At 37.1% G+C, this 26,159-nt stretch overlaps 1 protein-coding gene across 1 annotated transcript in view; it reads left to right on the forward strand.

Moving 5' to 3' along the window:
- The window catches only part of LOC106869982 (ethanolamine-phosphate cytidylyltransferase), a 54,438-nt gene that overhangs the window by 2,431 nt on the left and 25,848 nt on the right, over window positions 1–26,159 (forward strand). The window contains exons 2-8 of the mRNA XM_089350963.1: window positions 10,024–10,066; window positions 10,757–10,802; window positions 11,442–11,527; window positions 12,419–12,494; window positions 14,433–14,499; window positions 19,828–19,875; window positions 24,125–24,200. Coding sequence (XP_089207089.1) covers window positions 10,024–10,066; window positions 10,757–10,802; window positions 11,442–11,527; window positions 12,419–12,494; window positions 14,433–14,499; window positions 19,828–19,875; window positions 24,125–24,200 — 442 coding nt within the window. The remainder of the gene's footprint in view (window positions 1–10,023; window positions 10,067–10,756; window positions 10,803–11,441; window positions 11,528–12,418; window positions 12,495–14,432; window positions 14,500–19,827; window positions 19,876–24,124; window positions 24,201–26,159) is intronic.

The raw sequence follows: 26,159 nt of genomic DNA on the forward strand, positions 1-26,159 counted from the left end.
GATGTGACTCAGGAACTGGAGCCAGCTCTAGCTGATTGGCCTGTTGAAGGCCTTTCCATCTCCCAGAATACAGAAAATCTAACATACCTGGTATGACATATGCAAATCTGCTTTCAGGCAGATTGACACATCTTTAAACCAACACTGCTTTGCTTGCCTCCATTCCACTTCACAGCCAAACAGCAGGACAGGACTCAATTTAGTGCCCTCCACGTCAACTGTTGCCTTTCTTGATGATGAATGCACTCATATCAGAGTGGCCCAGCACCTCAGTCTCCATGTGTGAGCTACACAACTGCTGTTGTGGAGCAGTAGTCAATGAATTTCGTCTCCAGCCATAGCACGGGCCAGTTACCCCAATACCCGCTTTGAATAACATAATTAGAAGTGGCCTCGATGTGCCTGGCTTCCCATCACAGCTGGAGCCAGTAGCTCTTGACTGTGGGTATGGTAAGCACTCTGACAACATAACCCCACTTCTCATACAAGGGAGGTGGATCCTTAATCTGGGACATAATGTGCTGCAACACGTCCTCTGGCTCCAATATTGCTGCATTGGCTGCAAACCTGGGTATTATTGCCTGTAACACAGAGGAGAGAAAGATACCTAAACACACATACACATGCATATATAAGAGCCTGACCAGCCACTGTCATTTTGTGCCGATTGCTGTTGAGGTCTTAGGTATTCTTGGATCCCACACTGCTGATTTCCTCTGCAAAATTAGGATAATTGCAGCCAGGTGGGATAGCTGTTACAGTCTGTGTTGCTGGCCATTCTCTATGGTAATGCCTTTGCAGTCATGTCCGTTTGTTCTGGACATGCCATTTGTTCTGGACATGCCATTTGTTCTGGGGTGTGCAACCTATTACTCCCCATCATCTTCTGCTGTTTAATCCACCCCCATTTTTTCCTTTTCTTTGGTGAGGTAGTTATGGTGTTTTTTTTCTCTATAAATTGATTTTTTAATGTTTTTTTCTTTTCTTCCTGTAAAAATATGTTGTTAATAAAATTATGAGACTGCTGAGAAAAAGAAAAAAGATTTGGAGTATGCCTCTTAACATTATGTTAAGAGTCTTCCGTTCTGGCCCTCTAAAGACATGTTTTGCAAATACTGGATCTTTTTGATTTCACACAACAGATCCAATTTTTAAAAAATTTCTTCACAGATACTGGTGCAGGTATGGCTATGTGGATAAGAAGCTTGCTTCCCACCCATATGGTCTTGGGTTCCGTCCCACTGTGTAGCAAATGTATTCTACTATAACCCTCTGTTGATCAGAGCCTTCTGAGTGGATTTAGTGTGTGTGTGTGTGTAAAGCTATGTGTGTGTCTTTGTGTTATTTTCACCACCATCACCACCACCACTACTTAACTACTGGTGTTGGTCTGCTCACATCCTCACTCAATTTAAAAATTAAGTCAATAAGTAAAAAGATAAGAGCAAGTGTAGTTTTTCATGTAAATTATCATAATTTGCATCATAACCATTTTTAGGTGAAATAAAAAATAAAGGAATTATGAACCTTTAAAAATTGAAATTTTTGGGAATATGATCCAAGATGCAGCTATTTTCAACATACTGGAAGTCAAAATTGTCATTTATTCCGGCTGCAGTATATTGAACCAGCATGAGCCAAAACAAAACAAATTTTAAATGGCATGGAGAAGCAAGAAATTAAAACCCTCAGAAGCAGCTAAGTAGAGAATTTTGAGAAGTCTGTAAATGAAGTTGAAAATGGAGAATGATGACAAGCTATTTCCAACAGAACATAGTACTGAGGAATAGCCTTTGTTGGCGAAAGCATCCAATGAAGTTTTCCATTGTTGGGGGCAAGTGTCCAATAACACTGCAAGAAAATAAGTTGCTATGAATTTGTGTCTGCAGAAGGATTTGAAGGCATCAAGCACTCTTCCACTAACAACTATAGCTGTGTCATTTACTGTTAGGTGAAAGAAGTAATACAGTTCGCTTTTATGGAGAAGAGGTGTAAATAAACCACAGCACTGTGGTTGATTGTAACAAATATCACGAACTGCACAGAAGACCTACTTATTAACCCAATACAGATTGCTGGTTCTGGAAGACTGTCAAGATAGACAAATGCTATATTCCAGACGACTGTGTGGTAAGTGGCTTGCTTACCAACCACATGGTTCTGGGTTCAGTCCCACTGCGTGGTACCTTGGGCAAGTGTCTTCTACTATAGCCTCAGGCCGACCAAAGCCTTGTGAGTGGATTTGGTAGACAGAAACCGAAAGAAGCCCGTCGTATATGTATATATATATATATATATGTGTGTGTGTGTGTGTATGTTTGTGTGTCTGTGTTTGTCCCTCCAACATCGCTTGACAACCGATGCTGGTGTGTTTACGTCCCTGTAACTTAGCAGTTCGGCAAAGCAAAGAATAAGTCCTGGGGTTGATTTGCTCGACTATAGGCGGTGCTCCAGCATGGCTGCAGTCAAATGACTGAAACAAATAAAAGAGTAAAAGAGTAAGACATATTATTGAAGAAAAGTGCTACTAGGTCAGTGAATTTTCAGTGGGCCATGTCATGACACTTGGCAAGTATTTCTTTATGCTGTACCATGTCGCAACCATGATACACTTGGAGAATGCATCCAAGAATCAGTTCTGCCAAGATCCATTATATATAGTGACTTGTGGCAAGCCTGTTCCCACATTCAAGAGATGCAAGTGTACAACTCTCAGCATTGAGTGGTGAGCCAACTGTGCCAAATTTGTCAACTCGAAAGATGGAACCCACACACAAGTTGAAATCACATGGAACTGCTTTAAGAAATAAAATAAATGGTACTGTGGTACTCATTGATCTATGATTGGCAGTTTTCAGATGTTCATTTGTTGTTTTGTTTCATTTTTAAAAAATTAAATATTTTGCACCACTGAGAAAGGTTGTGTAATTTTTTTTTTAATAAATTTCTCATTGTGGCTGTGTGGTAAGTAGCTTGCTTACCAACCACATGGTTCTGGGTTCAGTCCCACTGCGTGGCACCTTGGGCAAGTGTCTTCTACTATAGCCTTGGGCCGACCAAAGCCGTGTGAGTGGATTTGGTAGACGGAAACTGAAAGAAGCCCGTCATATATATGTATATATATATGTTTGTGTGTCTGTGTTTGTCCCCCCACCATCGCTTGACAACCGATGCTAGTGTGTTTACGTCCCCGTAACTTAGCAGTTTGGCAAAAAGAGCCCGATAGAATAAGTACTAGGCTTACAAAGAATAAGTCCTGGGGTCGATTTTCTCGACTAAAGGTGGTGCTCCAGCATGGCAGCAGTCAAATGACTGAAACAAGTAAAAGAGTAAAAGAGATAAAATAAACAATAGTCAAAAATAAAAAGAAAAAAGTTGCAAAGGAAAATGTTCTCCAAAAAGTGAATGTGCCTATTGAAACTTGTTGAAAATGCTTGCATTTGATAGGATGAAATTCCCAAAAGATTTATTTATTTTATTCTGATATATTATGATTTTTGTAATTAGCTTGAAAACTTCATTTCTAAAAATTTTTTAAGAAATTGTGTCTGCTGTGTAAAACTGAAAACATACCAAATACCTGTTGCACACCATATTGGTTCATGTATATATATATGTGTATGTAGGTATGTTTTTTTCTTTTACTAGTTTCAGTCGTTAGACTGTGGCCATGCTGGGGCACCTTCTTGAAGAATTTTTAGTCAAATGAATCGATCCTGGTACTTCTTTGTTAAAACCTGGTACTTATTCTATTGATTACGTTTGCTGAACCACCAAGTTACAATGTCCAGAACTGGTGGTCAAGCAGTGGTTGGGGACAAACACAGGTGCAAAATCACACACACACACATTTATGTGTGTGTGTGTGGAGGCACAATGGCCCAGTGGTTAGGGCAGCGGACTCGCAGTCGGCGGATTGCAGTTTCGATTCCCAGACTGGGCGTTGTGTGTGTTTATTGAGCGAAAACACCTAAAGCACCACGAGACTCTTGCAGGAGGTGGTGGCGACCATGTAATAGGTTGTACTGGGTTACTAGTAGCACTAAAAGTGACTTGACATCCAACAGCTGGAAGTGAGAGACCCCTAATTTTTGTTTAGAGACTTCTCTAAGAAAAGGGGAAAGACTGAGATAACTAATACTTGCGACTGCATTTGCATCCATTGATGTAACCTAGTTCTTCTTTTTGGAAATCTGCATACATTGAGAGTGGGTTTAGTCCTGTGTAAGGCCTTTCTTTATTTTAAAAAGCTTCAGGCATATGCATTACTTGAATTTTAATCTCTCAATTATACGTTACACACTATAGTTAAGCATTGCTGGAAAAGGCAAACAGTCAATGAAAAGTTTCATGATTGAATCCAAACATGTGTCAGAATGGATGGTAAGCTCTCTGAACACAGACAGGTGGACAGTGAGTGATTGAGTTTGCAAATTGTGTTTATTGCTTTGTTTACAATCGTTTCATTGATTTCAATTTAGCCAACAGTATGTGTGTAAATGTGCATGTGCGTGTATGTGTGTGTATAGCATGATCATTATCATCATCGTTTTAACATTGACTTTTCCATGCTCACATGGGTCAGACAGAATTTGTTCAGCCAGATTTTTTACAGCCAGATGCCTTTCTTGTTGCCAAACTTAACCTGTTTCCATGTAGGGTAATATTTCACCATAACCAGACATGTTTCCATGGAAGATTAGAAATGAAGGACCCTGTTTGCATGACAGTGACACTCACAACTGTCATCTGATGTCAAGGTTTCTTCTAGTTTTCATCTATCAAATCCACTCACAAGGCTTTGTTGTCCCTGAGCTATAGTAGAAGACACTTGCCCAAAGTGCCATGCAATGAAACTGAACCTACACCATGCCTGTGCCTATATATATGCAAATTTATTTGTATGTGTGTGTGTGTATATATATATATATATATACAATTGCAGTGTGGAAGATGTTTGTAAGCCATTTAAGAACACACAAAAACCATTAGTTTCACTTCAACATTTAAATTTAATTTGTGTTAAAATATTTTCGGTGCTTTGAAATCGCGACCTGTTCACTGACAAAACTTTGTAAAAAGCACCTTTCAAGTGTTGGGCTTCATTGAGGCAAAGTGGCCGTGAAAAGCTCCTTTTCAGTTTTGGGCTTCACAGAGGCAATGACCAAGACCTTTAGCATTATGTTGTGCTTGAGAAGAAGACCCATCAAGCCAAGTAAGACCACAGTTATGGCAGATACTAGTATCACGCAAATGGCACCTGTGCCAGTGGCATGTAAAAGCACCCGTTACACTCTCAGAGTGGTTGGCATTAGGAAGGGTATCCAGCCATAGAAACCATACCAAATCAGACTGGAGTCTGGTGCAGCCTTCCAGCTTGTCAACCCATGCTAGCATGGACAACAGATGTTAAATGATGATGATGATGGTATATGTATGTGTATATATATATATATATATATATATATATATATATGTAAGAACGACCGTGTGAACCAAAGGAGAAATGGTGACGAATGGAAAACAGGCTCCCTTTTTAATGCGTCACACGGTCAACACAAAATATAATGATATGTTATAATACTATAACATAGAGAATTCGCATGCGGAATGCGAAGGAATGCCAGTAAGGAAAACGATATTGACTCAACCAATAAAAATGTATAACAGTAAGATTTATTGGAGCATTAAACTGTATGTCTGTGTGTGAGTGAATGCGACATAATAAAACACAATATAAGACAGGCCGTCATGTAAACAAAATAGTGTATGTGTACAAATATATGTATGTGAATGCAAGAGATACAAAGCATAGAAAGAGTCTATAACACAGGATAATAAGATACCAGTTCTGTTAAGGTACACAGTAGTTAGATTGTCTGTATATAAGAGGTTACGGTTGCGGCAGAGCTAAGACACTTGTCGTGCAGTTGAGGCTTCGATGCTGGGCCGGATTCTTGATACAGATGTTCTTCGCAGGTTGAGTTCTGGCTGTTAATTTCGTGGTGAGGCGATTCACACAAACAGGGTTGAGAAGAGAAGCTGCGGTTGCTGGTAGTACGTAGTTGAACAATGCTGTTGATGTCGTCGCTGGAACTGGCTGGCTGTGTTACGTGTGTGGTCAACGACCAGATCTGTGAGGATCTGTAGCCGCGACGAACTGGCGCGGATAATTTAGGCTATTTATAGGTACAAGGAGTCTCCAGAGAGCATCATAAAAACACTCTCACGTGACCTTATTAGTGGCTACGGTTGGTCGGTTTGCGTCCTGGCGCGAATGGACTGGAGACAAATGCCGCGAAAATAAAAGTCAGTCAGGTGATGACACAGCAAGGCAGGAAAGAGTTGTTCCTTGCTACGCTCGCATTTGTAAAATAAATAACCATGAGAGAGGTGGTTTCACTACATATATATATATATACATATGTGTGTGTGTATATGTATATATATATGTGTATGTATTTTTATATATATATTTGTGTGTGTATATATACATTTGTGTGTGTATATATACATTTGTGTGTGTATATATATATATTTATGTGTATGTGTGTGTGTAAATATATATATGTATATTGAAGGCTGATCTCGAGATACTGAGTCCTACAATGGAGATAATAAAAGAACACGACACTTTGTTGTACTCACAGCAGAATAGACATTAAATGATGATAATATGAATGTGTGTGTGTGTGTGTGTGTACTAGAATGGTGTTTTATTCATAATCAAGCACATGCACCACCCTAAATTGTCCTACCTTTTCCCATTCTATTCCTGATCTTTTTCCTTGTGTACCCTTACATTTTGGACGCCTCTACCATTGCCAGTCATTCTCCTACAAAGACCACCCTTACATATCCTTGTCTTCTTGCCATATCCTTGTTTTCTTGTTCTGTCTGGTCTTCCTCCCACCCATTCTGGTCTTCCTGATGTCATTGCCCTCTCCCCCTCTCTCTACCTGCACAAGATATAGGTGTGTGTATGGTGATGTTGGGGTTTGTACATATGTAAAAATCAATACTCAGTACATGTATTAGAGTTTATTTATTCAGGTGAAGCTGACCACTGAATCCATTTCTATTCAAAGTTTTGTGTTTTATATGCTTATGCTTATTTATGAGTGAAAAATATAAATGAATATTTGAACTTGGTTATATTTAGAGAAAGCCTGTGAATATATTTTACCTGTGTGAATGGAAGAAATCATTATTTGTGTTGTAATAAACACTTGGAACCTATGGTATTTGTAATTCACTATATTTGATTGTGTTATTGCTCATCTTTGTTTTACTGTTTGCCGTTCGTGGTAACATTCTGAAACAATATTTGCTAAATTTATGAATCAATATTGATAAGAAATCAATATCAGATGGTCTCTCTGACCTTAACTTTCTTCCCCTCTCTCACTCCCTTCTTCCGTTCTTGTCTCTCATGTTATATGGTATCATTATCATAATCATTTCCTAACCTTCTCTCTCTGGCATAGGTTGGACATATTGTTGCTGCACCCTCAATTGTGTCAGAGGACCACATCTCATGAGATTTTTGGCATGGTTTCTTTGGCTGGATGCCCTCCCTAACACCAACCACTTTATTGAGTATACTGGGTGCATTTTTTCAAGGCATCCAGACTAGAGAGGTTTTCAGGTCTTCAAACAAAATGAAATGGGCGCTTCTTCACTTCAGATTTAATAGTTTATTGGACATATTTTATTGTAGCAACAGCACTTGAAAGGTTAAGGGTAAGAAAATGATGGATTGTAAGAACTAGATAAATAGTGAAATGTGAATGATAAAGTAGAGTGTATGGGCTACATGAAAATTTGATGTTTATAATGCTTATGCCTTGAGACAGGTGAGAGAGAGCTAGGGTGATAAGGATGAGAAAGTGATTGGTAAGAGAGTAAGATAGATCCAGCGATATCCCTAGTCACACTGGAAGCAATGTTTAGTGAACAGATAAGATCCATTACCAGCATCATACAACAGTGAAAATAAGCAGAGGGAGTGGGTGAGACATGAGCAATAAGAGTGTGAATGATAAAGCAAGTGAGTGTCAAGCAATAAGGGCATGGGCAGTGAAGATATGGGTGATTAGTGGGATGTGTGGGAGAGGAGCAAGTGGTAAAGAGATGATAGGTGTATTAGAGATGAGATGCTATTAAAGAAGCCAAAGAGGGAGAGTTGACAATACCCATTATTGTGCTCCACTGTCTTCTTTGACATGGTTTCTACACTTGGATGCTCTTTATACAGCTGTATGCTCTTTATACAGCTGTCGTCATCCTTATGCATCGCATGTCCACAGCAGTGCAGTCTCCTTTCTTACACTCTACATCTGATTCTTCTTATGCCCATTTTTTTTCTCTTGGCACATTTGTACTATATTGTGCACATGGAACATGCACAATTCATTTCTTTCCAGTTTCTTCAAGTCCTTTGCCACCTTGCAGTTCTAACACAAGCATCATATACCCATCCTTCATTAGAGAAAAAACCTTTGTTGCCAGCAATGGTAGAAATTCCCTGAATTTTTTCCAGCCTCTTTTTATTCTGGCTACTATACTTTTGATGCAACCATCTTCCTTGCTAATCATGTCTCGTAGGTAACAAAAGCTATCTACTTTTAGTGGGCTATCTGGGCTTTTAAGAGAGTCTATTTCTGTTGTGCTCATATGTATTGTTCCAGTGCATCTGTCACATACAAAGCTTACTTTCTCTGTTAATATGCCTGTAATTCTACTGCACCTCTTGTGTGTCCATAGATTACATTGGGTACAACATTTGGAGTTTTTATGCCTATTCCTTTCCTGCATATCCCGCAAAGTCATTTCCCCGAAGATATCCGGGTGCTGTCTTCTTTCCTACTCACTAAAACCTTAGTCTTTGCTAAGCTACTTGAAGGCTTGGTGTTGACCAAGATGATAGAGTGATGGTAGAGGCCTAAGATGTGTGTTTGTAGCATGGTAGGTAGAAAGAAAAGTGTGTGTGTGTGTGTGAGAGAGAGAGAGAGAGTAAATGTTTATGTATCTATTGGGTTTCATATAAATTTGTTTGTTTCTTTCTACTTATATTAATCTTTATTTTTGCATCCACAATTCTAACAAATCAGTCAAGAATATATTCTCCTTCATTGTTCATAACTTCTTGCCAATATTCCACTAGCTTGTCAATTGATGGTAGAAATCCTCAGGTTTTGACCTGAAGAATTCATTGAGCCATGTTTTCAGCTCCTCATCATTGTTGAAGGAAATGCTCTACAGGCTATTGGAGGGTAACTGGAAAAGGTGATAATCTGAAGGCACTGTATCAGGAGAATATGGTGGGTACAGTTTAACTGCTCAACTAAGCTCTTGAATAGCATTTTTGATCAATTTAGCAATAGGGGGCTGAGGTGAGCACTGTCATCTTAAAGAAGCATACTATGTCACCAGCTGGGTTGTTTCAGCTGGATTACCCATTAAATGAAGGCCATGGGTGATGGTATCATGAGAACATTACATCTGCTGAGCCAATTCCCTAATGGATTGGCACAGATCCTCATGGACAAACTTGTTCACTTGTTCCTTATCAATCAGAACATGCAGAATCTGTGAGGTTGAATTTCCCCTCATTGAACTGTGAAAACTATTTCTGTCAGTTCTGTCAGTAATAACACCTTCTCCATACACAGCTCAAAGTCTCAAGTGATTGTGGCAGCTTTGGAATGTTGATTGAAAGCACAGAAAAGCAAGTGTTGAAAATGCTCATTTTTTTTTCTGTTTGGCACTTCATTGTCATATGTCTGAAAACAAGTGAAATTTATTCAAATTTCAAAACTGTTAAACCAGAGTTGAAGAGGAAGAATAGTTAGAAAACCCCATAAAACACTGATAAAAATATTTTTGTGTTAATTCAAATAACATTGGAAAAAAATGAACAACTTAATAAATATGTATATGTAAAATATGAAATTATGAGATAAAATAATTATGAAAATCAAAATTAACTTGGGAGTTTTCTTTGCCTTTCACTAATTGCAGTTTTGACATGGTACATTTTGGTCACGCCAATGCAATCCGACAGGTAAGTGTATTTTTTTTTTTTGATTTTAGAGAACAATGCATGTTACATCTTTAAGATATTTTCTCATCTAGCATCATCCCTTCATATGCTGAGCTTTTATTAAGTAGCTAGCTCCTTCCTCCATTTATAATTCTATAAACGTTTTCAAGTGATGATTTCTTTTGGAAATTAATTACATTATAATGTTATTTTATTAAAAAAAAGATAATTAGTTGGCAGAATTTGTTGTGTACTGTACAAAATGCCTTGCAGTATTTTAGTTATGTTCTTTTATATACTGAGTTTGAATCCCACTGGGATTGACTTGACCTTTCAACTTTTCAGTTTAAAAAGGAAAACATGAAGACCAGTAATCAGTTAGGTTGATGTAATTGTCTATACCTCACTAAAAATATTTGTGGTATTCTTCAAATTTATATTATTCAAAATGTGAGCATGACGACATAGCAGAGACAGTATTTCAGACACAGCCTATTTATTACAGAAAACCCTACATTAGTTTGGCCTTATATCAATGTAAAAAGTCAATATTATTTCAGGTAACAACTGAATACAGTTAATGACAGTATTAGTGACTGTAAAGGGAAATTTATTTTGTAACATATTTCATATTTGTTGTGGTTTATAACTTTAACATTTCTTCTGTATTAACCAGTTTCCCTAATAACATTTCTTATTCATTTTTCTTAGGCTAAGCAAATGGGAGACTATTTGATTGTTGGTGTTCACTCTGATGGTACGTAAACATTGTGGCATCTTAGGTATTGGAATTGTGTTTATTGATTTAACTATTCATCTGTTGCATGTATCCACTTTTCTTGATTTTCTTATTATCAACTCAAGTCCTCTCTTAATTCACTTATCTCAGTAAACTTTTCCTCCTTTTCAACATTCGCCTCTTTTCCTTTATATCTAACTCCATTCAACACCATCTGTTCTCTTTTTCCTTCCACCTACAAACACAGTCCATCAAACACTTTATCAATAAGTAATTCCATGTACTCTAATGTTCTTATTGTACAGGCTTACATCAACTCTGATCAATGGTGTTCTATTTGTGATCATCCTGTTTTTTTTTCTTCCGATTTTCACACACCTCATGTTTGGAACTACCAATATAATGCATTCTTTATGTGCTTCACACATTGTCACTCACTTTGGGATTCTGATTGTTCATGAGATATGCTGTTATATAATAACGGTGATGTAGTAATGAATTCCAGTATTATATCATCTTGTGAATAATAATAAAAGTTATTCATAATTTTACAAGTGATAATTTTAATGTATGTTTATAATGAAAAAAAATAAACAAACATATATTTCTGAAGATTTTTAGATGTTTCTATATTTATATTACTTAATATGATTTCAGAGGAAATTGCTAATCACAAGGGCCCTCCAGTATTTAATGAAAAAGAGCGTTACAAAATGGTCCGAGCCATCAAATGGGTTGATGAAGTAAGTTTTTTTTTTAAATACTTTTTACCTAATTAATATTTTTATGAAGGAATCTACAATAATAAATGTGAAAGTGAATGTTAGTGTGTCACACTTTTTCAACTTTAGTCCTCTGACCTCTTCTCTCACTATTCAGTGACACTTCTACTATTCCTCATGCTTTACTCCTCTCTCACTATTCAATGACACTTCTAACTATCAAGTAATTTAACCATAACACATGCTTCATAACATTCGGAACTGAAATACATATTGAACTCACTCTCTCATACAATATTATCTCTCATAACTATCTACTATAAAAATGTTGAAAACTTAGTATTTTCTCTGATATTAATAAAATTTGTTGGAGCTATGGAAACTTAGCACACTCCGACTGCATGAAAATAGATTCGATTAATTTTATTGTTACTGTAAAAAATACTAAAAAATACTAAATTTCAAGCATCTTTATGTTCAAATATGTTTAGAGCAATTCCAAACCATAAAAATCGCACTTTAAAATAGTGTTTAGTCACAGTGGTGTAATTTTCCTTCAAACTGCAAACAGGAGTTTAGATACATACCAGCTACTACAAATAATTGTTTGTATGAAATGTAAGGCCCTATGTACATCAAATTGTCATTAAATTAAGTGGCAGCAGAAGAGTTATTGTGATAGGAGTGCCTTGTAGCTAAAAATGTTTGTTTTTGTATATTATCAGAAAATGCATTACATGTATGTATATTTGTATGTGTGGTGGCTGAAGCTGTTTCTGTTTATTACCAGGAAATGTAATATGAGAGGGGTCGTCACAGAATAGTGAAAGTGTTACTTAGTCGATAAATTTTTCAAATATGATAAGTAAATCTTGTATTTACTTTCCTGAATAATTTGCTCATTTTCTCCAGGTTATTGAGAATGCTCCTTATGTCACTACACTTGAGTCACTGGACAAATATAACTGCGACTTCTGTGTCCATGGAGGTAAGACAATAAAACATGTTGATAATCCATTTTTAGTAATGTAATGTAAGTGAAAGTATTTGCTTTCAAAAACACTGGGATTTTCTGTTTTGGTTATCATTTTCTACCAGCCTACAATACTTGTTCATTTGCAACCAAGCTACAATGTCCATTTGCTCACTAAAAAGCTAATACCCAACACCAGAATAGGCCTGTGGTCCCTTCTGTTTGTTTTTTAGCTGGTCCACTATCCATCACCAGCTTGCCAGGTCTGTCATATTACTCATTTTTGTTAGCTGAGTGGACTACAGTGACATGAAATGAAGTTTTGCTCAAGAACTCGACACATCACCCAGTCCAGGCATTGAAACCACAGTCAATAAGTCCAACAACCTAACCACTATGCCACATACCTCCCACTTTTCACTTACTACTATCAACTTATATATCTATTTGTTACAACTCACAGCATAACTTCATCTTTTTCTATCCACACACAATATATATTCATCATTTACTGCCATCCTACAATATATGTTCAGTTATTACAAACTTACAATGCAGCTACATCATTTAATACTGATATTCATCTGAAATACCAAACTAACTAAAATAAGCAAAAAATATTCCTCAGGAATGGGAGAAACAAGTGCCCCTTCTCAAATTGTAGGCCAGTCACGTGTCTTTTCAGAACACCCTATAATATCTTCTCATTAGGCATAATTATTAAAGTAAAAAAAATAATACTTTGATGTAAACAACTGCTATTTGAATAATTAAAAAGTAACATTAGGTTCATTTGTTGTCCTTTTCCCAAAATGTGTGTTCTTCCTTTTTTCTTGGTTCTTTCTTTTGTTTGTGTTATCCGTCCACCTAATGGTAGCCTGGAGCACCACTTTCAAAGCTCAATATTTTGTGTTTCACAAGGTGGCAAACTGACAGAATTGTTAGCACACCTGGCAAATCTAAGTTCAAATTCTGCTGAGGTCTACTTTGCCTTTCGTCCTCTTGGAGTTGATAAAATAAGTATCAGTTGAGCACTGGAGATCATGTAATCAACTAGCCCCTCCCCCAAAGTTACTGATCTTGTGTGCCAAAATGTGAAACCAGTATTTTGTCTTTTATATGTCAGTGTATTTTCACAAGTTCAATATTTTTTGGGTTGTTTTTCTGTAATTATATAGAGTCCCCTTGTAAACAGTTAAAACAAGGGAAATAATCATTTCTTTACAATATTTAGTGGGATTAGAAGTTTGAATTTAAAATTAAGGAAGAAGGAAAAAGTTGCATAGAATACACAGATTTTATTTATTTATTTACTTATTTATTAAGAAATTCTTAAAATTTCTAGTCAGTGTTAATCAAGTATTGCACTATTTCATTCTAGCAGCTATAAATGATGGATCAATAAATAAGTCCCAATGGAAACTTTGATTAAGTCTTGTAAACATTGTAAGAGCTTTATTGTATAATTGTTGGACTTTCAGAAGTGATTTGTTGTTGAATAGAATTTGAGGAAAGGTATCTTAGGATTTGCCGCTGCCTCTTATTCTCCTTGTTCATTCCTTCTTGTGGACCAAAGTTTGGAACAATGTACCTATGCCAAAAGTTAATATCATAATTCTGTAAAGACCTGACAGGTGCCTCATAAAAAGCATTGATGTGGGTGCTGGTACCATGTAAAAAGCACTGGTGCTGGTGCCACATTAAAAGCACCAGTACACTCTGTGAAGTAGGTGGCATTAGGAAAGGCATTCTCTCATAGAAACTAAGCCAGGAACCTGGTGTGGCCTGTGACCTTGCCAGTTCCTGTCAAGCTGGTCAACTCATGCCAGCATGGAAAACAGACATTAAATATTGATGATGACGATGGTGATGTATTTTATACAACAGCACGTGAAATTATCATTGCTGTCTCTTATTTCCTCTCATTATATCAAGGTATTATTTTTGTTTTAGATGACATCACTACAACTGTGGATGGCACAGATACATACCACTTAGTAAAAAAGGCCAACCGTTACAAGTAAGTAACTTTACATATTCTTTATCTTCTTTTAAAAGACACTGCTTTCTTTTCATCCTAGTATCATGAAAATGATCATGCTGATCATTATCAGTGTATTAACATCTCTTTTTCCATGCTGGCTTCAATTGGACAGATATGCAGTGTGTCCTGTTGCTATTTGTTTCAGCCGCTAATCATTTCAAAGTATCTTGAGAGAAAAGCTGAACATTAGAAGCATCAGTTGTGGTGTGCAAGAGAGACGATTGCGCTGGTTTGGACATGTGGTGAAAATGGATGAGGATAGCTGCGTGAAAAAGTGCCACACCCTAACAGTTGAGGGAACCCGTGGAAGAGGTAGGCCCAGGAAGACCTGGGTTGAGGTGGTGAGGCAAGACCTTCATACATTGGGCCTCACCGAGGCGATGACTACTGACCGAGACCTTTGGAAATGTGCTGTGCGTGAGAAGACCCGGCAAGCCAAGTAAGATCGTTGCCAGTGCCCCTGGACTGGCTCTTGTGTGGGTGGCACATAAGATGCACCATTTTGAGCATGGCCGTTGCCAGTACCGCCTGACTGGCCTCCGTAGGATTTTCGAGCGAGATCGTTGCCAGTGCCTCTGGACTGGCTTGTGCGGGTGGCACATAAAAGACATCATTTCGAGTGTGGCCGTTGCCAGTATCGCCTGACTGGCCTTCGTGCAGGTGACACGTAAAAGCACCTACTACACTCTCTGAGTGGTTGGCGTTAGGAAGGGCATCCAACTGTAGAAACTCTGCCAAATTTAGATTGGAGCCTGGTGTTGCCATCCGGTTTCACCAGTCCTCAGTCAAGTCGTCCAACCCATGCTAGCATGGAAAGCGGACGTTAAACGATGATGATGATGATTGTGAGGTTTGACTTCTCTACTTCTTCCATTGACTTCACTCGTCTGTTCCCCAATTGCACTTTTCACTGGTAACACATTTCATTTTTTGCCCACAATTTTTTTTTCCTTTGTAGCCCATTTTCAAACCAGCTCAACAAATTGAAGATGTAACTTTGTATAAAGTTTATGAATTAAATATATGCTTGTGGAAATTATTTGGTTGATCCACCTACCCCTATAATGATGCTCATAGCAATTAGTCTCTATGGCAAGAAATACTTGATTGTGGAGGAGTGTACTTTCTCATTTGTAGTGACCCATTTAGGCTGTTAAATATTCAGAAAAGAGTAATTTAATTGTTATTTAGAAAATCAAGAGGTCGTAATTTAAGTATTCAGAATATGGGTGTAACGTGGTTTGTCTTAGGAAGAGCAAACAGCTATAAAAATCATATTAAATAAAGGAACAGATGAACAGAATTAGCATTGAGTGCAGGGCACACTGTAGCCCTGTTAAGGAGAACCTCTCCAGTGTTGGTGGCATAATAAAATGCATCCGGCCATGGAAATCATGCCAAAATAAACATGCACACAACAAAGTTGGCTGGTTTTTCTGTTGCTGTGTATGCCAGATGGTGAAGAGCTATGGCAGTTAGTTAGGAGATTATGCGAGATTAGTCCAACCCAAACCACCATGTAAAATGATGATGATGTATGTATATAAATTCATAGTAAGATAACAGGGTAACGGTGTTAATAGGAGAGGTTAGGAAGGTAGAGAAGAAGGATGAGATAAAATAAAACAAGATAAAATACAATAAAAAGCAGAAGGTATGAGGAGGTTTAATTTTCTGTAATAGATTTATGGATTTAAGAGTTTTAAAGGTTTGTGGGGGTAAGAGATAAAGGATTAAAAGATTTAAGGATGTAGAAGTAGCTATAAAAGTAGATAGGGAGATGAATAGATAGACAGACAGACAGATAAACAGGTCACTAGATAGATAGATAGAGTGATAGACAGACAGATAGACAGTTTACCCTACATGTGGCTTGTGACTTGTAGAGAGCCTTGTTTCTGGGTGTTGTATCTTATCTTGTTAGTGCTTTTGAATCAATGATTCTCCATTAGACTTTCTTAACTCTTTTTTTTTTTGTTCTTATATCTACTTCTATGTCCTTAAACCTTTTAATATCCTTAATCTCTTACATCCATGAACTTTTAAAACTTTTATATCCATAAATCTACTACAGAAAATTAAACCTCTTCATACCTCCTTGTACTCCCAACATGATCAACATTTAACATCTGTTTTCTATGCTGGCATGAGCTGGACAGATTGACAGGAACTGGCAAGGTCAGGGGCTGTGCCTGGTTCCATACTCTGTTTTGGCTTAGTTTCTATGGCTGGGTGCCCTTTTTAATGCCAACCCTTTACAGAGTGTACTGGGTGCTTTTTATGTGGCACCAGCACTCACACTAATGCTTTTTACAAAGCACCATAGTTTTAGGGTCTCAATTCTGTTATGGTGAGTGGGTCTTCTCAAGTACAGCAATGTGCAACATACTTGTTCTTCTGTCATCTCCTTCATAAGGTTTAGTATTTTTAGCTCATTCCATGTCTTCCTGGGTCCCCTTCTTCCACAACTTACCTCCTCTTTAAGTGATCAGCATAGCATTATCCTGTTATCTACTATACACTAATCATGTTGCCTGAGATACACCAACACAGTATATAAATCAGTATATATTAGTAAATGAGATATACAATGATGAAGTATCTGAAAATCTATCAGAACTGCAATGAACCAGTGATTAGGTCTTTGGAAATTGCTACCAATTTCTGTTCAGTAATTTGAAATAAAAATAAATAATTAACTCTTTGTCTATGAACTTAGCTACCTATAGCATTCTAAAAACATGCACTAAGTTCTACGTGGATATAAAGTGGAAAGATATGAAAGGTACATGTGCACACAGCTTACATGCTATGAACACAAAGATGTGTTAATTACAAATTTAATTTCAATGACTCCATGTTTATAAAGTGTTTTAAATATTAAGTGACATAATCTTTGTATAAATTTGCAAATGAAATGCTAAAATATGTGTCTTTTTAATTGTGTGTGTGCGCATGTGTAGAAACTGTAATTAATAAAAACAAAAAGTAAAAAAAGACAACATAAATTTTAACAGATATTGTATTAGTTTAACAAGAAAAGAGTCTTAACTTTTCACATGTTAGACCTTCATCAGAAAAGAGAATAGAAGTGAGAAAGATGAAAAGTAGTTGAGAAGAAAGGAAAGAAAGAAAAAAATGGGCGAAGAGTTAAGAACTGGGTTTGAATACAGTTCTAAGAGGGTGGTTAAGGGGGTTAAGAAGGGAGTAGGGGGCAGCATGTGTGTGCACATACATGAGTGTATCTGTGTTTTGAGATAGGCATAAGGAGAGGAGTGGTGTGTGTGTGTAGTTTTACTTTGGTGTGTATGTAGATATGCGTAAGTTCAGAAGTATAGTGTCATAGTTTAGTAGGAGTGTGTGTGTGTGTGTAAGGGAGAGAGAGAAGAAAGCATGTAAGGGAAGTGGTGGAAGCAGATGCACGTATGAAATAAAGAAGAAGGCAAGAGGAGTGGAAGGTGTGATATGCAAGGGTATGGGTGTGAAATGCTGTTGTATGAAAGGAAAGCATGGACAAGGGAATGAAAGTGAGGAAGAAGGTGGGAGTTCAGTGAGAGAAGAATAAGAGAAACATTGAAGAAATTATTACAATACAACACTGGTGCAGAAATAGTTTTTGTTCTCTAAGAGAAACAAAATAGTGAGGCACATGGAGGGGTGAGAGGTGTGTGATAGTTGCACATGTGAGTATAAAGTGTATAAATGGGAAAAAACAACAAAAAAAAAAGAAGGACAAGAAAAGTGAAAAAGAAAAAGAATGTGAGTTCTGGTTGGGAAGTGAGAAAAAATAATTGAAAAATTGGAGCAAAAATTAATATTAATACAATGCTGATATATAAACAAGTTCTGTGCAAGAAGAAACTTAGAAACAATACATATACATACAATACAACATTGGTAGAAAGTCTAGGGAGGTTATACAACTGTTGCAAAGTCCAAGATGTAGGAATGTCCATAGTATGAGGAAAAACTGAAAGTGGAAGATGTGTCAGATTGTGTAGGATTTAAAGCTGTAGAAACTCTGCCAAATTAGATTGGAGCCTGGTGTTGTTATCCGGTTTCACCAGTTCTCAGTCAAATCATCCAACCCATGCTAGCATGGAAAGCGGACGTTAAACGATGATGATGATGATAACAAAATTTTGAATGTAGATCACAAGGTAAACTAGATTTAAGTTGCTGTAGATCACAATGGCATGTAGATCACATATTACACTGGTACCGAAAAAATTAATTTTTTCAAAATTATACAGTGGGTAGAAAATTCTGGAAGAAATGGTAAATTCTGCTGGGAGAAAAATCAGAAAAAATCAATTGAAGATAGTTAGATCAGAATGTGTGGTGTAGAGAAGTATAGTATAATCTCATGATGGAGGAAAACTGCAGAAAAGGAAATTTCTTTATGACCACAGAATGAAGAGAAAACGAGGTAAAAAGTATAAGCAATAAGAAAAAGAGAGAGAGAGAGAGCATGTTAGCTAGTTAGGGAAGAAACACAGTTGTGAAGCAAAGAGTAGCAGATATTGGAGAAATGTGTTTGTGCTAGCATGTAAATGGGTGTACATTCTTGTGCCAGTGTGTGTGTGTGGGGTCTTTGTGAGAAAAAGTTGTGAGAGAGAGTTTTGGTTAGTATTTCTAGCAAGTTTGAGTGATTGTGAATAGAGTCCTTCATTAGATTGGTTGGTCTGTTTGACTGGTGGAATATGTAGAAGAAAAAGTGGAGGAGGCTGATGAAGTAGGAAGTGGGATATATGTGTATGGGGTTGCTGATGATGTGATGGGTCAGCAAGTCATTGTGTGAGTAGGCAGGAAACCTTAAACTTACCTAATACTATATAATGAGAGTAGTGGAATGAAGGGAGACAGAAAAATGGAAAGATTTGAGAGCACTGGTGGGTATGTGTACATGTATCAGGGGGACAAGATGGTAGGTGAATGGTGATGTGTGTCAGCATGATGGTATGTGTGTAAGCATGCTGGTTAGAAGAATTGAGGAGGAGAATTTAGACTGAAAGGCATATAAGTATGAAGAGAGAAAATGAGGTGAGTGGTAGGGTATCCAAGAGTGGTAGTCTCACCAAAGAATAAGTGTTGAGTGGAATGGTTGATAGAGTGTAAATGTCAAGAGACAGGTGATGTTCGTTCCTGCTCTGTGCATGGAATTTAGTCGATGGGAGGTAATTTGAAGCAGTTTGGCTGCTATTTCCAGCGGGATTGGCAGTTTCATAAAGACTTTCTTATTGATTCAATATACATATGTTTTTAATGAGATGATATTTACTTTTCCTTTTTTTTTTAACCAAGAGAATGTAAACGAACAGAAGGTGTGTCAACAACAGATATTGTAGGCAGGTGAGAACATTTTTATTTATTTCATTTTGACACTCACAGTTTTGTTTATATTAATATGTAAGTTACAAGGATAAAACCTATTATTGAAGTGCTGATGGTATTATTGCACATTAAAAATGTTAGTAAATGTTTGTAGTGTTTGGAAGTACGTGATAAAGTTGTACAGTTATAGCAGTGGGAGGTGTTTAGTAAATAGCTATGTATTTATACTATACATCGGTTATATGTGTACAGTGTATTTCAATTACCTGTGCATAGTAAGAATATACTGTTGTTGTTTAACTCTTATTGAGCAAACTTTTGATTAGAGGCATTCCAGTCAAGGCCATCTAATATTTTAGCATATGTAAGACCACATCTAAGATGCTCTGGCCTGTATAAGATAATGATTGATTTTAGTAAGCTGAGCAACAATGCAGAGGCCCCATAGTTGCTCCCCCCCCCCCTCAACAAAATATACAGTATGCTGTATGGCAAGAACTTGTCAAAAGAATACAGTAAATGTAACAATCACCCAATTTTTACAAATGCATAACACACACACACACACACATATATATACACATGGAGCTGTCGATTTGTAAACAAATATGACCACTGCTGATAAATTATCTTATCCTAGATGTGAAAGGCAATGGTTGTCAGCAATGCCCATGCTGAAGTTTAAAATCAGTAACAGCTTGCACAACACTACTAACACTCACCTACAAAGCCAAATAATTCGGAAACAAGCTTCACAATGAGATGGGCGTTATATTGGAATTTCCGTCTTAGAGACATGTCTGAACAATGACTAGGAATTTCTGACTCTCATCTGTTGGATGGCCATTTACTTTATTGAGTTTGTCTGTCCTTTGATAGGTTCTGTTTTCCATCCTGCAGGGTGTTCACAAAAACCACCCTCCTTACTAAGCAGGCTTGATGGGATTGTCAGTTCAGTGAGAGAAAGTAGGGATAAGGGAAGTCCAATTAAATACCTCAGTCGGCACTCCATGTGTAAACCTGGTTAAAAGAATACTCATCATCAGTACCAGCAGCATGTAATGTCCATTTTCCATGCTGGAGTGGGTTGAATGGTTTGACAGGAACTGGCAAGGCCAAGGGCTGCACCAGGTTCTCCAATCTGTTTTGGCTTGGTTTCTACAGCTGGACGTCCTTCCTAATGCCAACAACTTTACAGTGTACTGGGTGCTTTTCATGTAACACCAGCACCCAAAGGAGGAAAACTGGAATCCATATTCACTTAATCTTCTGAACAGTCCAATACGAATTGTAAATCCCCCAAAATTCACCAATTGCTGCTTTTATCATTGAGTATAATAGTAAACAAATGAATGAAGATGATGGTGTTACATAAATTTATTAAAGGTTACAATCATTTCAAATAACTAGAGGGACCATTTTGTCAATTTACACATTAGTTTATACATATAAAAAAATTATGCAAATCCATTTAGTAATTAATTAATTAATGAGATTACTGCCAGCCATCTCATTAGACTACTTAAAGTTACTGTAGTATATTTTGATAATTTCCAACAAATATATTCATTAGAAAATTACTATTTGTAAATCTCACAACGAGAGATATTCAGCAACAGTACTTTGGAGTAAAGATTATTTGCCAACATAACATGGCAGTCCTGGTTTAGGACGAATATTGCTGTAATTTAGCCCCAGGAGACATCGTTTCCAGCTGGCTATACGACACAAGCTGTGTCCTTATATTTTCGATCAAGGGAATCCAGCATCCCGACTCAGCTCAAAACATCTGTGTATCACGATTTCCGGGTTATTTCCTTTCATCAGCACAGAATAATTGTTTCACTAGAGGTAGCACTGTCAAATTCCTGTTTGAAATATATAGTTTTCAAAGTGACAACTAGTCACTGATCTATAAATTAGAAAATTACTATTTGTACTCACGAGAGATATTCAGCAACAGTACTTTGGAATAAATTTTCTAATTTATAGATCAATGATTAGTTGTCACTTTGAAAATTATAAATTTCGAATGGGAATTTGTCAGTGCCACCTCTAACCGAACAATTATTCTGTGCTGATGAAGGCCTGCAGCCTCTTACCTCATAGCTATATGTCCTCTGTCTCTTGCTAGATCATCTGACCAGCATTTTATTCTCATTCAATGCAGCAGCTGCAGTCTAGAAGAAGCCTTATGGCAGGCTCCACACCAGATGGTTGAATGTGATTGGGATAAATCTTCAGAGGCTTGCCATCACCTTGGAGGATATACAGGGTTGGCTTGGGACTGCCAGTGATGGAGATCACTGGTAGACCTGGCTGGCTCTACACATGGTGACACCTCTGGAACCACTAACCTGGGATGACCCCAGCCCCATCATACTAGAGCATGAAGCCAGAAGCTTGAGGGATGTTAGGTTGCAGGATTATAAATTAAAAAGTAAGTGCTCACTCCATCCATTTGAAGGGCAATGGATTCAACACGCCAGAGGACTGGTTTGGTAACCAATGTTTACTTTGGCATGGTTTATGCAGTACGTGTGTGTGTGTGTGTGTATGCATATGTATGTATATACACCCACACAAGTCATGCTTGTAGAAAGAGCCTGAATGAAGATGCACAGCAGATTATGCTGGGTTGCATACATAACTGCACATACTCTGTGCAGCAGAAACATGTGTTGGCCATTTTAACCAACTAATTATGCTGCATGACCAACTGTAAAATTAAAAGACAAGTTTGAAAATGCACCAGACTCCATATTCTTAGTAATTGTTTGAAATTTGCTTTCCAGATAATATTCATAATCCAGTGAAACAAACCTGGAATTATCCATCAGAAGAATTGCAGCAAGATTGCTCATATTAAGCAATCATTAATGTTTATTACTGCTTGACGCAGTTAACTGAAACCTGGAATACACCCGAGAGCTATTACAGTACCCACCGGGCTAATTTATCCCTATATACTCACCTCATATATATACTCTCGGAGTGGTTGGCGCTACACTCTCGGAGTGGTTGACTCTACACTCTCGGAGTGGTTGGCTTTAGGAAGGGCATCCAGCTGTAGAAACTCTGCCAAATCAGATCGGAGCCTGGTGTAGCCACCTGGTTCACCAGTCCTCAGTCAAATTGTCCAACCCATGCTAGCATGGAAAGCGGACGTTAAACGATGATGATGATGATGATGATGATATATATATCTATCATCATCATCATCATTGTTTAACGTCCGTCTTCCATGGTGGCATATATATTTATCTGGTCAGGTAACCATGTACCTCCTCTACAGCAAGACACCTGTTTCTGTCTCTCTGTTGTGCTCTAACCTTTTATCATCTGATACAAGATCACCTCCTCCAATGCTCCTTCCCCTCTGAAAATTCCTTGTTTTGTAAGTTACTTGGTGACTTCACTTGTGCTGGTACCTGTAAAAAGCACTCAGTCCACTCTGCAGAGTGGTTGGTGTTAGGAAGGACATTCAGCTATAAAAACTCTGCCAAAACAGACACAGTAACCTGGGGCTCATCCAACCCATGCCTGCAAGGAAGGCGGACGTTAAATGATGATGATGATATGTATATATATATGAGGGGTGCATGGCCTAGTGGTAAGAGTGTTGCACTCATCATCAGAAGTTCACAGTTTGCATTATGCTCTTGAGCAAAACGCTTATTTCATGTTGCTCTGCAATCACTTCAACATCTGATGTGCAGCAGACTGCATACCAGTACAGGCAATGGTGAAAGAAACGAGATAGTGTGCAGCACAAACATTTGATCACTATATCCACCTCATTTGTGCAGATTGTTCAACAAGAAATTGTAGAACTCACCTGTCATCTATGACTGCAGAGTGGAAAGTGTGTATGTGTATATATTTGTGTGTGTGTGTGTGTGTGTGTCTAAAGTAAAATTGACAAAAAAGAATGCACTCTTTTTGTCACTTGTCCTAAACAATACAAGTTTTGCCAATGCAGACCAACACCAATATCTTTGAATTCTGTTTCACGCACACACACACACACACACACACACACACATACACACACACACACACACACACACACACACACACACACACACCTCATTATCATCGTTATTATTTATATGTAATTAGCCATAGTTATTCCATTATGTTAGAAGTGTGTTGTATTTGATATCATCATGTAAGAAATAGTACTCAGTCATATCAGTAATATTTTTATGTTGCATAATTTATTTGTATTATCATTAATAGTTATATATATTTTGGTTGTATACAGAATGCTACTAGTGACCCGAACACATCATCGAGGTCCTGAGGAGCTCAACAAAGACCAAGTAGGTGCTATTAGTCAGGTATGTAACTTTTTTCCTCTTCATAACATTTCAAACTTCATAATCACTATCTGAAAAATTGATTGGTTTATCTTGTAAATGTTATATATATTTGTTATAAGTGACAGAAGTAGTATTAGTTCAAAATAGCATTCTGTCCATCTTACTTAACATGGCTATACTGCCATAAAACTGGCATTCATCTTGAGAAAGCACTTTGTATTGACGTATTTATGTTAAAAAACACAGAAGTGTATCCATGGCAGACAAAGAGCATCTAGCAGCAGTGGAATTACTAAATCTGGATTTCTGCTTTTTCTGAGTGTCATCAGTAGCAAGTATCCACTAGCAATCACATGCTTAAACAAATTTATCTTCTACTGATATAGAAAAAACAGTAATTAACAAATCACTGGTGTCACAAACAGCCAACAGGCTGTGTAAAATTTCTTTACTAGTGACAGAAGCGGTATTAGTTCAAAATAGCATTCTGTATATCTTACTTAACGTGGATATGCTACAGAAATCCAGAAAACAGTAGTATTTGTCTCACGAAAGCATTTTGTGGAGATGTATAGTGCTGAAAGCATAGATGTATATCAGTAGCAGATGAAATACATATATATATATATATATATATATATATATATATATATATGCGAGTAAAAATAAATACAAAAAAGGTGGGTTTTTTTGTATGATTGTGTATAGAGGAATATATTATTTTGCTTAAAAGAGTTCCAACACTGTCTGTTTTTTATGTTTTATTTATATTCCTGCAGAACTAATGTGGGGTATAGAATATGGAATATACAATATATAATATGATATACAATATAAAATAAAATAACATAAAAATGGATGGCACCATGAAAGAAAGTATTGAATGTAGATGAAACATTGAGTGTTCAATATAAAGGATCAAATATATAAATATATAAATATAAATATATATATATATAAAGGCGACTCGAGTTTCAGGGCTATTTCCCTTCGTCATGGCCGGTATGACAGACTTTAACAGACTGTAATAAGTTGGCTGGTTTTCTGTCTTTTATACCAATTCCTTTGGACGGCAGCAGTAGGTGTTTGGCTATTTTTAGAATTGATGTTGAATCTATTTTTAGAAATGATGATATTTTAATTTCTTGTTTTGTGTGGGTTGTAGGGATAAGATTTTTAAACCCCAGTAGGTGTTTGGCTGTTCTTAGAAATGATGCCAAATCTATTTATAGAAATGATGATATCTGAGAGATTTTTTGTGTTTTGGTTACAGGGATAAGATTTTTAAACCCGAAGTAAGATGGATTTAATCATTGTTAAGAGTGGGTTTGAATTTCTTAATAAAGTCCTTTTCTTTGCATTTTCTTTCAATTTCATTCCGGTTATAAAGTTTATGGAATGGAAATATAATAAAAGTTTGATGACCACATGTTGCTAGATGGTTACTCAGTGGTATTTGGCGGACTTCTGGGTTTTTAATCTGTTGTCGATGTACCCGTGAGCGTTCCGATAGTGCATTACCTGTCTGGCCAACGTACAATTCTTCACAATTAGGGCATTTGATGCAGTAGATTAGATTTCTACTTTTGCAGTTCATGTTCGCATTGGTGAATATTTTCCCTGTTTTTGTGTTCATATATGGGCCGGTATGGATTGATCGGCATGTGCCGCATCGGCTATCATTGCATTTGGATACAGTGAATGTTTGATTTTTGTTGCTGAGGTCAAACCTTGCCTTTGTTAATAGTTTTTTCAAGTTTTTAGGTTGTCTCTTACTGAGAGTTATATTTTGATCTGTAATGATATTTCTCAATTCCTTACTTTGTGCAAGGATCGGTAAGTTCGCTTTGGCGATATTAAAGATGTTCTGGTGGCATGGATTTTGTGTCACTATAAATGGAATGATCTTTTCCTGTTTGTCTTTTCTTTGCGGTGTCCTCAGTTGTTGTATGGGTATTTTCGAAGCCCGCTGAATAC

This window comes from Octopus bimaculoides, chromosome 4, assembly GCF_046866305.1.
Source record: "Octopus bimaculoides isolate indiv1 chromosome 4, ASM4686630v1, whole genome shotgun sequence".
In the NCBI taxonomy this organism is placed as follows: Eukaryota; Metazoa; Mollusca; class Cephalopoda; order Octopoda; family Octopodidae; genus Octopus; species Octopus bimaculoides.